Here is a 14,801-nt window from a genome sequence, read left to right as displayed (position 1 = left end):
AAAAGGCAAATTTTGGGACATGGAGGTAAGCATCCCTGATGTCCCGGGACACCATATAGTCCCCTTGTTCTTTGCTATCACTGCTCTGAGTGACTCCATCTGGATTTGAACCCTTGTAAGTGTTCAAATTTTCCAGATTTAGAATAGGTCTCACCTAGCCTTCAGTACCACCATATAGTGTGGAGTAATACCCCTTTCCTTGTTGTCGGAGGGGTAATTTTATTATCACCTGCTGGGAATACAGCTTGTGAATTATTTTCAATACTGCCTCCCTGTCGGAGGGAGACATTGGTACAGCAGACTACAGGAACCTGCGAGGGGGGAAACCTCTCGACATTCCAATCTGTACCCCTTGGATACTACTTGTAGGATCCAGGGGTCCTGTACGGTCCCAGCGTCATGCTGAGAACTTGGTAGAAGCGGTGGAGGGCTTCTGTTCCTGGGAATGGGCTGCCTGCTGCAGTCTTCTTCCCTTTCCTCTATCCCTGGGCAGATATGACTCTTATAGGGACGAAAGGACTGAGGCTGAAAAGACGGTGTCTTTTTCTGCAGAGATGTGACTTAGGGTAAAAAACGGTGGATTTTCCAGCAGTTGCCCTGGCCACCAGGTCCCATGGACCGACCCCAAATAACTCCTCCCCTTTATACGGCAATACATCTTTGTGCCGTTTGGAATCTGCATCACCTGACCACTGTCGTGTCCATAAACATCTTCTTGCAGATATGGACATCGCATTTACTCTTGATGCCAGAGTGCAAATATCCCTCTGCGCATCTCGCATATATAGAAATGCATCCTTTAAATGCTCTATAGTCAATAAAATACTGTCCCTGTCAAAGGTATCAATATTTTTAGTCAGGGAATCCGACCAAGCCACCTCAGCTCTGCACATCCAGGCTGAGGCGATCGCTGGTCGCAGTATAACACCAGCATGTGTGTGTATACTTTTTAGGATATTTTTCAGCCTCCTATCAGCTGGCTCCTTAAGTACGGCCCTATCCGTAGATGGTACCGCCACTTGTTCTGATAAGCGTGTGAGCGCCTTATCCACCCTGAGGGGTGTTTCCCACGCGCCTTAACTTCTGGCGGGAAAGGGTATACCGCCAATAATTTTCTATCGGGGGAAACCCACGCATCATCACACACTTCATTTAATTTATCTGATTCAGGAAAAACTACAGGTAGTTTTTTCACCTCACACATAATACCCTTTTTTGTGGTACTTGGAGTATCAGAAATATGTAACACCTCCTTCATTGCCCTTAACGTGTGGCCCTAAAAGAAAATACGTTTGTTTCTTCACCGTCGACACTGAAATCAGTGTCCGTGTCTGGGTCTGTGTCGACCGACTGAGGTAAATGGGCATTTTACAGCCCCTGACGGTGTTTGAGACGCCTGGACTGTTCGCCGGCCCTCTCATGTCGTCAACCGGCTTGCAGCGTGTTGACATTGTCACGTAATTCCATAAATAAGCCATCCATTCCGGTGTCGACTCCCTAGAGAGTGACATCACCATTACAGGCAATTTGCTCCGCCTCCTCACCAATATTTTCCTCATACATGTCGACACACACGTACCGACATACAGCACACACATAGGGAATGCTCTGATAGAGGACAGGACCCACTAGCCCTTTGGGGAGACAGAGGGAGAGTTTGCCAGCACACACCAAAACGCTATAATTATCCAGGGACAACCTTTATATAAGTGTTCCTCCCTTATAGCATTTTAATATATATACATATCGCCAAATCAGTGCCCCCCCTCTCTGTTTTAACCCTGTTTCTGTAGTGCAGTGCAGGGGAGAGCATGGGAGCCTTCCCACCAGCCTTTCTGTGAGGGAAAATGGCGCTGTGTGCTGAGGAGAATAGGCCCCGCCCCCTTTTCGGCGGGCTTCTTCTCCGGAGTTTTAGATATCTGGCAGGGGTTAAATACATCCATATAGCCTCAAGGGCTATATGTGATGTATTTTTCGCCATACAGGTATTATACATTGCTGCCCAGGGCGCCCCCCCCCCAGCGCCCTGCACCCTCCGTGACCGCTGTGTGAAGTGTGCTGACAACAATGGCGCACAGCTGCAGTGCTGTGCGCTACCTGATGAAGACTGAGAGTCTTCTGCCGCCTGGTTCCGGACCTCTTCATCTTCAGCATCTGCAAGGGGGGTCGGCGGCGCGGCTCAGGGACGAACCCCAGGGCGAGCCCTGTGTTCCGACTCCCTCTGGAGCTATGTCCAGTAGCCTAAGAATCCAATCCATCCTGCACGCAGGTGAGTTGAAAATCTCTCCCCTAAGTCCCTCGATGCAGTGAGCCTGTTGCCAGCAGGACTCACTGAAAATAAAGAACCTAAAAACTTTTTCTAAGCAACTCTTTAAGAGAGCCACCTAGATTGCAACCTTCTCGGCCGGGCATAAAAATAAGAATTTACTTACCGATAATTCTATTTCTCGGAGTCCGTAGTGGATGCTGGGGTTCCTGAAAGGACCATGGGGAATAGCGGCTCCGCAGGAGACAGGGCACAAAAAGTAAAGCTTTTCCAGATCAGGTGGTGTGCACTGGCTCCTCCCCCTATGACCCTCCTCCAGACTCCAGTTAGGTACTGTGCCCGGACGAGCGTACACAATAAGGGAGGATTTTGAATCCCGGGTAAGACTCATACCAGCCACACCAATCACACCGTACAACTTGTGATCTAAACCCAGTTAACAGTATGATAACAGAAGAGCCTCTGAAAGATGGCTCCCTAAACAATAACCCGAATTAGTTAACAATAACTATGTACAAGTATTGCAGATAATCCGCACTTGGGATGGGCGCCCAGCATCCACTACGGACTCCGAGAAATAGAATTATCGGTAAGTAAATTCTTATTTTCTCTATCGTCCTAGTGGATGCTGGGGTTCCTGAAAGGACCATGGGGATTATACCAAAGCTCCCAAACGGGCGGGAGAGTGCGGATGACTCTGCAGCACCGAATGAGAGAACTCCAGGTCCTCCTTTGCCAGGGTATCAAATTTGTAGAATTTTACAAACGTGTTCTCCCCTGACCACGTAGCTGCTCGGCAGAGTTGTAATGCCGAGACCCCTCGGGCAGCCGCCCAAGATGAGCCCACCTTCCTTGTGGAATGGGCCTTAACAGATTTAGGCTGTGGCAGGCCTGCCACAGAATGTGCAAGTTGAATTGTGTTACAAATCCAACGAGCAATCGACTGCTTAGAAGCAGGCGCACCCAACTTGTTGGGTGCATACAGTATAAACAGCGAGTCAGATTTTCTGACTCCAGCCGTCCTTGAAATGTATATTTTTAAAGCTCTGACAACGTCCAACAACTTGGAGTCCTCCAAGTCGCTTGTAGCCGCAGGCACTACAATAGGCTGGTTCAGGTGAAACGCTGATACCACCTTAGGGAGAAAATGCGGACGCGTCCGCAGCTCTGCCCTATCCGAATGGAAAATTAAATAAGGGCTTTTATAAGATAAAGCCGCCAGTTCAGATACTCTCCTGGCGGACGCCAGGGCCAGTAACATAGTCACTTTCCATGTGAGATATTTCAAATCCACATTTTTTAGTGGTTCAAACCAATGGGATTTGAGGAAATCTAAAACTACATTTAGATCCCACGGTGCCACCGGAGGCACCACAGGAGGCTGTATATGCAGTACTCCTTTGACAAAAGTCTGGACCTCAGGAACTGAGGCCAATTCTTTTTGGAAGAATATTGACAGGGCCGAAATTTGAACCTTAATAGATCCCAATTTGAGACCCATAGACAATCCTGATTGCAGGAAATGTAGGAAACGACCCAGTTGAAATTCCTCCGTCGGAGCACTCCGATCCTCGCACCACGCAACATATTTCCACCAAATGCGGTGATAATGCTTCGCGGTGACTTCCTTTCTTGCCTTAATCAAGGTAGGAATGACTTCTTCTGGAATGCCTTTTCCTTTTAGGATCTGGCGTTCAACCGCCATGCCGTCAAACGCAGCCGCGGTAAGTCTTGGAATAGACACGGTCCCTGCTGAAACAGGTCCTGTCTTAGAGGTAGAGGCCACGGATCGTCCGTGACCATCTCTTGAAGTTCCGGGTACCAAGACCTTCTTGGCCAATCCGGAGCCACTAGTATCGTTCTTACTCCGCTTTGCCGTATGATTCTCAATACCTTTGGTATGAGAGGCAGAGGAGGAAACACATACACCGACTGGTACACCCAAGGTGTTACCAGCGCGTCCACAGCTATTGCCTGCGGATCTCTTGACCTGGCGCAATACCTGTCCAGTTTTTTGTTGAGGCGAGACGCCATCATGTCCACCATTGGTCTTTCCCAACGGTTTATTAGCATGTGGAAAACTTCTGGATGAAGTCCCCACTCTCCCGGGTGAAGATCGTGTCTGCTGAGGAAGTCTGCTTCCCAGTTGTCCACTCCCGGGATGAACACTGCTGACAGTGCTATCACGTGATTCTCCGCCCAGCGAAGGATCCTGGCAGCTTCTGCCATTGCACTCCTGCTTCTTGTGCCGCCCTGTCTGTTTACATGGGCGACTGCCGTGATGTTGTCCGACTGGATCAACACCGGTCTTCCTTGAAGCAGAGGTTCCGCCTGGCTTAGAGCATTGTAGATTGCTCTTAGTTCCAGAATGTTTATGTGAAGAGACTTTTCCAGGCTCGACCACACTCCCTGGAAGTTTCTTCCTTGTGTGACTGCTCCCCAGCCTCTCAGGCTGGCGTCCGTGGTCACCAGGATCCAATCCTGTATGCCGAATCTGCGGCCCTCCAATAGATGAGCCCTCTGCAACCACCACAGAAGAGATACCCTTGTCCTTGGAGACAGGGTTATCCGCAGGTGCATCTGAAGATGCGTGCATTGATGTACAGACACCTTTCCTGGTTTTAGGAGATTCCTGACCAGGTCGGATAACTCCTTGGCTTTTTCCTCGGGAAGAAAAACCTTTTTCTGAACCGTGTCCAGAATCATCCCTAGGAACAGCAGACGAGTTGTCGGCATTAATTGGGATTTTGGAATATTCAGAATCCATCCGTGCTGCTTTAGCACCTCTTGAGATATTGCTAATCCCATCTCTAGCTGTTCTCTGGACCTTGTCCTTATTAGGAGATCGTCCAAGTATGGGATAATTAATACGCCTTTTCTTCGAAGAAGAATCATCATCTCGGCCATTACCTTTGTAAAGACCCGAGGTGCCGTGGACAAACCAAACGGCAGCGTCTGAAACTGATAGTGACAGTTTTGTACAACGAACCTGAGGTACCCCTGGTGTGAGGGGTAAATTGGAACGTGGAGATACGCATCCTTGATGTCCAAGGATACCATAAAGTCCCCTTCTTCCAGGTTCGCTATCACTGCTCTGAGTGACTCCATCTTGAACTTGAACTTCTTTATGTACAGGTTCAAGGACTTCAGATTTAGAATAGGCCTTACCGAGCCATCCGGCTTCGGTACCACAATTAGAGTGGAATAATACCCCTTCCCTTGTTGTAGAAGAGGTACCTTGACTATCACCTGCTGAGAGTACAGCTTGTGAATGGCTTCCAAAACCGTCTCCCTTTCGGAAGGGGACGTTGGTAAAGCAGACTTCAGGAAACGGCGAGGTGGATCTGTCTCTAATTCCAACCTGTACCCCTGAGATATTATCTGCAGGATCCAGGGATCTACCTGCGAGTGAGCCCACTGCGCGCTGTAATTTTTTGAGACGACCTCCCACCGTCCCCGAGTCCGCTTGAGAAGCCCCAGCGTCATGCTGAGGCTTTTGTAGAAGCCGGGGAGGGCTTCTGTTCCTGGGAAGGAGCTGCCTGTTGCTGTTTCTTCCCTCGACCTCTGCCTCGTGGCAGATATGAATAGCCCTTTGCTCTCTTATTTTTAAAGGAACGAAAGGGCTGCGGTTGAAAAGTCGGTGCCTTTTTCTGTTGGGGAGTGACTTGAGGTAGAAAGGTGGATTTCCCGGCTGTAGCCGTGGCCACCAAATCTGATAGACCGACTCCAAATAACTCCTCCCCTTTATACGGCAAAACTTCCATATGCCGTTTTGAATCCGCATCGCCTGTCCACTGTCGCGTCCATAAAGCTCTTCTGGCCGAAATGGACATAGCACTTACCCGTGATGCCAGTGTGCAGATATCCCTCTGTGCATCACGCATATAAAGAAATGCATCCTTTATTTGTTCTAACGACAGTAAAATATTGTCCCTGTCCAGGGTATCAATATTTTCAATCAGGGACTCTGACCAAACTACCCCAGCACTGCACATCCAGGCAGTCGCTATAGCTGGTCGTAGTATAACACCTGCATGTGTGTATATACTTTTTTGGATATTTTCCATCCTCCTATCTGATGGATCTTTAAGTGCGGCCGTCTCAGGAGAAGGTAACGCCACTTGTTTTGATAAGCGTGTTAGCGCCTTGTCCACCCTAGGAGGTGTTTCCCAGCGCTCCCTAACCTCTGGCGGGAAAGGGTATAATGCCAATAATTTCTTTGAAATTATCAGCTTTTTATCAGGGGCAACCCACGCTTCATCACACACGTCATTTAATTCTTCTGATTCAGGAAAAACTATAGGTAGTTTTTTCACACCCCACATAATACCCTGTTTAGTGGTACCTGTAGTATCAGCTAAATGTAACGCCTCCTTCATTGCCAAAATCATATAACGTGTGGCCCTACTGGAAAATACGGTTGATTCGTCACCACTGGAATCAGTGCCTGTGTCTGGGTCTGTGTCGACCGACTGAGGCAAAGGGCGTTTTACAGCCCCTGACGGTGTTTGAGGCGCCTGGACAGGCACTAATTGATTGTCCGGCCGCCTCATGTCGTCAAACGACTGCTTTAGCGTGTTGACACTATCCCGTAATTCCATAAATAAAGGCATCCATTCTGGTGTCGACCCCCTAGGAGGTGACATCCCCATATTTGGCAATTGCTCCGCCTCCACACCAATATCGTCCTCATACATGTCGACACACACGTACCGACACACAGCAGACACACAGGGAATGCTCTAAACGAAGACAGGACCCACTAGCCCTTTGGGGAGACAGAGGGAGAGTCTGCCAGCACACACCAAAAAGCGCTATATATGACAGGGATAGCCTTATAATAAGTGCTCCCTTATAGCTGCTTTATATATATCAAGATATTGCCATTAAATTTGCCCCCCCTCTCTGTTTTACCCTGTTTCTGTAGTGCAGTGCAGGGGAGAGACCTGGGAGCCGTCCTGACCAGCGGAGCTGTGAGAGGAAATGGCGCCGTGTGCTGAGGAGATAGGCCCCGCCCCTTTTTCGGCGGGCTCGTCTCCCGCTATTTTGTGAATACAGGCAGGGGTTAAATATCTCCATATAGCCTCTGGGGGCTATATGTGAGGTATTTTTAGCCTTTATATAGGTTTACATTTGCCTCCCAGGGCGCCCCCCCCCAGCGCCCTGCACCCTCAGTGACTGCGTGTGAAGTGTGCTGAGAGGAAAATGGCGCACAGCTGCAGTGCTGTGCGCTACCTTTAGAAGACTGCAGGAGTCTTCAGCCGCCGATTCTGGACCTCTTCTTACTTCAGCATCTGCAAGGGGGCCGGCGGCGCGGCTCCGGTGACCATCCAGGCTGTACCTGTGATCGTCCCTCTGGAGCTGATGTCCAGTAGCCAAGAAGCCAATCCATCCTGCACGCAGGTGAGTTCACTTCTTCTCCCCTCTGTCCCTCGTTGCAGTGATCCTGTTGCCAGCAGGAATCACTGTAAAATAAAAAACCTAAGCTAAACTTTCTCTAAGCAGCTCTTTATGAGAGCCACCTAGAATTGCACCCTTCTCGGCCGGGCACAAAAATCTAACTGGAGTCTGGAGGAGGGTCATAGGGGGAGGAGCCAGTGCACACCACCTGATCTGGAAAAGCTTTACTTTTTGTGCCCTGTCTCCTGCGGAGCCGCTATTCCCCATGGTCCTTTCAGGAACCCCAGCATCCACTAGGACGATAGAGAAAACCTAACTGAGGCTTGGAGGAGGGTCATAGGGGGAGGAGCCAGTACACACCATGTGATCCTAAAAGCTTGCTTTTGTGCCCTGTCTCCTGCGGAGCCGCTATTCCCCATGGTCCTGACGGAGTCCCCAGCATCCACTAGGACGTTAGAGAAAATAACAATAATTGCATAAAATTCTAAATGAGCCCTTATGTGTTCCTTATGGCTGGCAATTAAAAACCCTAAGCTTCTAAGTCTTGAATAACACATCACAGGAAGCACTAGTGTATTTAATATAAATAGCATATAATATAACTAGGTCTATATAACAAATATAGCAAACCTGTACAGCCTGGCGTTCATATAGAGACATCTGTGATATCTGTGGACGGGAACTGGCACCAGGCGCTGTGCTCCCATTGGTCGAGGTGGAGTTCTGCTCACTCTCGGTCTCCATGTTGGCGCCCAGATCTAAAATAAAAAAGGATTTAATTAAAAAAATAAAATTCCCTTAGTTCGCTGTATGCAGAGTTTTTAAGAACCAAATGAGCTTCAGATTTCTTTTACTGAAATTACGCCTCCCCCACCATGTTCTCAGGCAGCCACATACTGTACACATCAGATTTCAGAGTATGAGTTCAGATAAGATTTGTTTTTATGGAATATTTAATTTTGCCTCTATATGTACCAAATAATAATAAATATATATTTTTGCACATTACTACTTACTTGCAAACATTTCTCTACTAAAGAGGCAGAGGCAGTGAAAAATGATGCCAGTCAGGTTAGCGCATCTTACATATGTTACAATGCAGATTTCCATGACTCCGACACCTACGTCTGTCTGGCCTGATGGGGGAGCTCGAACCCAAGTACAGCAAAATTGTGCTTGCAACAGGGTTGGCTGGTTAAAACCACCTTTGTTTAAACCAATTTTATTTATTTATTATGCTTTTACTACAGGCACGGCGCCGTGACTTCTTAAAAAAAGCCTATGGGGTATATTCAATTAGCAGTGATAACGGACTTTTCACGTGAAAAGTCCGGTTTTCGGGTGAAAAAACGGACTTTTCACGTGAAACGCAATTACAGGCTATTTAATTATCCTGGAAAATTTATCGGTGATCATTTTTTCACTAATTTCACTTCACCTTCTCTGAAGCAGGTGAAAAGTTGGGAAAAGTCACTATTTTAAGGTAAAAATGTTTGGATATGGTACAGAACTCCTGGGACACCCCCCTTAATGACTAATTAGGCACGTTGAAGTTTTTAATTATTTTTAATTGGCCAATAATGACATGTCATTTTTGGGGTGAAAAAGTAAAAAGTGATGGAAATTGGGGTTCAAGGTATGGGACAGGTATATCGGGGTGCATTATGAGTGGGACAGGTGTTTTTTAGGCTTGCAGATGGGAGTAATCTGTCTGTTTCCACTTTTTTTTTTTAAAGTACCCTAAAATGACCCAAATATATACTTATACCCATTTTCATGTACCCCAAATTTAATGAGAGCATTTATTTTGCTAAAAAAAAAAACTTGCTTTCTATAATTTTTTTGCATTTTAAAAAAAAATGCATATAACAGCCATTTCACACAATTTAAGTCCCCAAAAACGCTCTAATGTGATCTCTAACACACTTCTCTTCTGTTTTCCTATGTTAGTTTAGCATTTTTTGGGGTACAGGCTGATTTCCCCATTTTCAGCTGCACTTTTCACTGCAAGAATTTTCACGTGAAACCCGGTCGGAATTGAATAGGTCGAAAAACGGAGCGTTTTCGCGGCAATTTTCGGCCGATTGCCGCGAAAAATTGCAGCGAATTTGCGGATAATTGAATACCCTAGTATTACAGTAAAAAAAAAATAAGATTTTACTTACCGATAAATCTATTTCTCGGAGTCCGTAGTGGATGCTGGGGTTCCTGAAAGGACCATGGGGAATAGCGGCTCCGCAGGAGACAGGGCACAAAAAGTAAAGCTTTTTCCGATCAGGTGGTGTGCACTGGCTCCTCCCCCTATGACCCTCCTCCAGACTCCAGTTAGGTACTGTGCCCGGACGAGCGTACACAATAAGGGAGGATTTTGAATCCCGGGTAAGACTCATACCAGCCACACCAATCACACCGTACAACTTGTGATCTAAACCCAGTTAACAGTATGATAACAGCGGAGCCTCTGAAAGATGGCTTCCTACAACAATAACCCGAATAAGTTAACAATAACTATGTACAATTTATGCAGATAATCCGCACTTGGGATGGGCGCCCAGCATCCACTACGGACTCCGAGAAATAGATTTATCGGTAAGTAAAATCTTATTTTCTCTATCGTCCTAGTGGATGCTGGGGTTCCTGAAAGGACCATGGGGATTATACCAAAGCTCCCAAACGGGCGGGAGAGTGCGGATGACTCTGCAGCACCGAATGAGAGAACTCCAGGTCCTCCTTAGCCAGAGTATCAAATTTGTAAAATTTTACAAACGTGTTCTCCCCTGACCACGTAGCTGCTCGGCAAAGTTGTAATGCCGAGACCCCTCGGGCAGCCGCCCAAGATGAGCCCACCTTCCTTGTGGAGTGGGCCTTTACAGCTTTAGGCTGTGGCAGGCCTGCCACAGAATGTGCCAGTTGGATTGTGCTACAGATCCAACGAGCAATCGTCTGCTTAGACGCAGGAGCACCCATCTTGTTGGGTGCATACAATATAAACAACGAGTCAGATTTTCTGACTCCAGCTGTTCTTGCAATATATATTTTTAATGCTCTGACAACGTCCAGTAACTTGGAGTCCTCCAAGTCACTTGTAGCCACAGGCACTACAATAGGCTGGTTCAGATGAAATGCTGACACCACCTTAGGGAGAAAATGCGGACGAGTCCGCAGTTCTGCCCTGTCCGAATGGAAAATCAGATATGGGCTTTTGTAAGATAAAGCTGCCAATTCTGACACTCTCCTGGCAGAAGCCAGGGCTAGAAGCATGGTCACTTTCCAAGTGAGATATTTCAAATCCACCTTATTTAGTGGTTCAAACCAATGAGATTTTAGAAAATCCAAAACTACATTGAGATCCCACGGTGCCACTGGAGGCACCACAGGGGGCTGTATATGCAGCACTCCCTTAACAAAGGTCTGGACTTCAGGGACGGAAGCCAATTCTTTTTGAAAGAAAATCGACAGGGCCGAAATTTGAACCTTAATAGATCCCAATTTGAGACCCATAGACAATCCTGATTGCAGGAAATGTAGGAATCGACCCAGTTGAAATTCCTCCGTCGGAGCACTCCGATCTTCGCACCACGCAACATATTTTCGCCAAATTCGGTGATAATGTTGCACGGTTACTTCTTTCCTTGCTTTAATCAAAGTAGGAATGACTTCTTCCGGCATGCCTTTTTCCATTAGGATCCGGCGTTCAACCGCCATGCCGTCAAACGCAGCCGCGGTAAGTCTTGAAACAGACAGGGACCCTGCTGAAGCAAGTCCCTCCTTAGAGGTAGAGGCCACGGATCTTCCGTGATCATCTCTTGAAGTTCCGGGTACCAAGTCCTTCTTGGCCAATCCGGAACCACTAGTATCGTTCTTACGCCTCTTTGCCGTATAATTCTCAATACTTTTGGTATGAGAGGCAGAGGAGGAAACACATACACCGACTGGTACACCCAAGGCGTTACCAGCGCGTCCACAGCTATTGCCTGCGGATCTCTTGACCTGGCGCAATACCTGTCCAGTTTTTTGTTGAGGCGAGACGCCATCATGTCCACCATTGGTCTTTCCCAACGGGTTACCAGCATGTGGAAGACTTCTGGATGAAGTCCCCACTCTCCCGGGTGAAGATCGTGTCTGCTGAGGAAGTCTGCTTCCCAGTTGTCCACTCCCGGGATGAACACTGCTGACAGTGCTATCACATGATTCTCTGCCCAGCGAAGAATCCTTGCAGCTTCTGCCATTGCACTCCTGCTTCTTGTGCCGCCCTGTCTGTTCACATGGGCGACTGCCGTGATGTTGTCCGACTGGATCAACACCGGTTTTCCCTGAAGCAGAGGTTCTGCCTGGCTTAGAGCATTGTATATTGCTCTTAGTTCCAGAATGTTTATGTGAAGAGACGTTTCCAGGCCCGTCCATACTCCCTGGAAGTTTCTTCCTTGTGTGACTGCTCCCCAGCCTCTCAGGCTGGCGTCCGTGGTCACCAGGATCCAATCCTGTATGCCGAATCTGCGGCCCTCCAATAGATGAGGACTCTGCAACCACCACAGAAGAGACACCCTTGTCCTTGGAGACAGGGTTATCCGTAGGTGCATCTGAAGATGCGACCCTGACCATTTGTCCAACAGATCCCTTTGGAAAATTCTTGCGTGGAATCTGCCGAATGGAATCGCTTCGTAAGAAGCCACCATTTTTCCCAGGACTCTTGTGCATTGATGTACAGACACCTTTCCTGGTTTTAGGAGGTTCCTGACAAGCTCGGATAACTCCTTGGCTTTTTCCTCCGGGAGAAAAACCTTTTTCTGAACCGTGTCCAGAATCATCCCTAGGAACAGCAGACGAGTTGTCGGCATTAACTGGGATTTTGGAATATTCAGAATCCACCCGTGCTGTTTTAGCACTTCTTGAGACAGTGCTAAGCCCATCTCTAGCTGTTCTCTGGACCTCGCCCTTATTAGGAGATCGTCCAAGTATGGGATAATTAATACGCCTTTTCTTCGAAGAAGAATCATCATCTCGGCCATTACCTTTGTAAAGATCCGAGGTGCCGTGGACAATCCGAACGGCAGCGTCTGAAACTGATAGTGACAGTTTTGTACAACGAACCTGAGGTACCCCTGGTGTGAGGGGTAAATTGGAACGTGGAGATACGCATCCTTGATGTCCAAGGATACCATAAAGTCCCCCTCTTCCAGGTTCGCTATCACTGCTCTGAGTGACTCCATTTTGAACTTGAACTTCTTTATGTACAGGTTCAAGGACTTCAGATTTAGAATAGGCCTTACCGAGCCATCCGGCTTCGGTACCACAAAAAGAGTGGAATAATACCCTTTCCCTTGTTGTAGAAGAGGTACCTTGACTATCACCTGCTGAGAGTACAGCTTGTGAATGGCTTCCAAAACCGTCTCCCTTTCGGAGGGGGACGTTGGTAAAGCAGACTTCAGGAAACGGCGAGGTGGATCCGTCTCTAATTCCAACCTGTACCCTTGAGATATTATCTGCAGGATCCAGGGATCTACCTGCGAGTGAGCCCACTGCGCGCTGTAATTTTTGAGACGACCGCCCACCGTCCCCGAGTCCGCTTGAGAAGCCCCAGCGTCATGCTGAGGCTTTTGTAGAAGCCGGGGAGGGCTTCTGTTCCTGGGAAGGAGCTGCGTGTTGCTGTCTCTTCCCTCTACCTTTGCCTCGTGGCAGATATGAATAGCCCTTTGCTCTCTTATTTTTAAAGGAACGAAAGGGCTGCGGTTGAAAAGTCGGTGCCTTTTTCTGTGGGGGAGTGACTTGAGGTAGAAAGGTGGATTTCCCGGCTGTAGCCGTGGCCACCACTGATAGACCGACTCCAAATAACTCCTCCCCCTTATACGGCAAAACTTCCATATGCCGTTTTGAATCCGCATCGCCTGTCCACTGTCGCGTCCATAAAGCTCTTCTGGCCGAAATGGACATAGCACTTACCCGTGATGCCAGTGTGCAGATATCCCTCTGTGCATCACGCATATAAAGAAATGCATCCTTTATTTGTTCTAACGACAGTAAAATATTGTCCCTGTCCAGGGTATCAATATTTTCAATCAGGGACTCTGACCAAACTACCCCAGCACTGCCCATCCAGGCAGTCGCTACAGCTGGTCGTAGTATAACACCTGCATGTGTGTATATACTTTTTTGGATATTTTCCATCCTCCTATCTGATGGATCTTTAAGTGCGGCCGTCTCAGGAGAGGGTAACGCCACTTGTTTAGATAAGCGTGTTAGCGCCTTGTCCACCCTAGGAGGTGTTTCCCAGCGCTCCCTAACCTCTGGCGGGAAAGGGTATAATGCCAATAATTTCTTTGAAATTATCAGCTTTTTATCAGGGGCAACCCACGCTTCATTACACACGTCATTTAATTCTTCTGATTCAGGAAAAACTATAGGTAGTTTTTTCATACCCCACATAATACCCTGTTTAGTGGTACCTGCAGTATCAGCTAAATGTAACGCCTCCTTCATTGCCAAAATCATATAACGTGTGGCCCTACTGGAAAATACGGTTGATTCGTCACCGTCACCACTGGAGTCATCGCCTGTGTCTGGGTCTGTGTCGACCGACTGAGGCAAAGGGCGTTTCACAGCCCCTGACGGTGTTTGAGTCGCCTGGACAGGCACTAATTGATTGTCCGGCCGTCTCATGTCGTCAAACGACTGCTTTAGCGTGTTGACACTATCCCGTAGTTCCATAAATAAAGGCATCCATTCCGGTGTCGACTCCCTAGGGGGTGACATCCTCATATTTGGCAATTGCTCCGCCTCCACACCAATATCGTCCTCATACATGTCGACACACACGTACCGACACACAGCAGACACACAGGGAATGCTCCTAACGAAGACAGGACCCACTAGCCCTTTGGGGAGACAGAGGGAGAGTTTGCCAGCACACACCAAAAGCGCTATATATATATCAGGGATAGCCTTATAATAAGTGCTCCCTTATAGCTGCTTGTTATATCAAAATATCGCCATAAATGTGCCCCCCCCTCTCTGTTTTACCCTGTTTCTGTAGTGCAGTGCAGGGGAGAGACTTGGGAGCCGTCCTGACCAGCGGAGCTGTGAGAGGAAATGGCGCCGTGTGCTGAGGAGATAGGCCCCGCCCCTTTTCTGGCGGGCT

At 47.9% G+C, this 14,801-nt stretch overlaps 1 protein-coding gene across 4 annotated transcripts in view; it reads right to left on the bottom strand.

Moving 5' to 3' along the window:
- Positions 1-14,801, bottom strand: part of PHC1 (polyhomeotic homolog 1) — a 142,997-nt gene that overhangs the window by 74,238 nt on the left and 53,958 nt on the right. For all 4 annotated transcript variants that reach the window (XM_063962090.1, XM_063962091.1, XM_063962092.1 and 1 more), the window contains exon 2: positions 8,297-8,424. In XM_063962090.1, the coding sequence (XP_063818160.1) occupies positions 8,297-8,424 (128 nt within the window). The remainder of the gene's footprint in view (positions 1-8,296; positions 8,425-14,801) is intronic.

Source organism: Pseudophryne corroboree, chromosome 3 (assembly GCF_028390025.1).
Source record: "Pseudophryne corroboree isolate aPseCor3 chromosome 3, aPseCor3.hap2, whole genome shotgun sequence".
NCBI classification, from domain to species: Eukaryota; Metazoa; Chordata; class Amphibia; order Anura; family Myobatrachidae; genus Pseudophryne; species Pseudophryne corroboree.
This window is presented reverse-complemented; position numbering and strand designations above follow the sequence as displayed.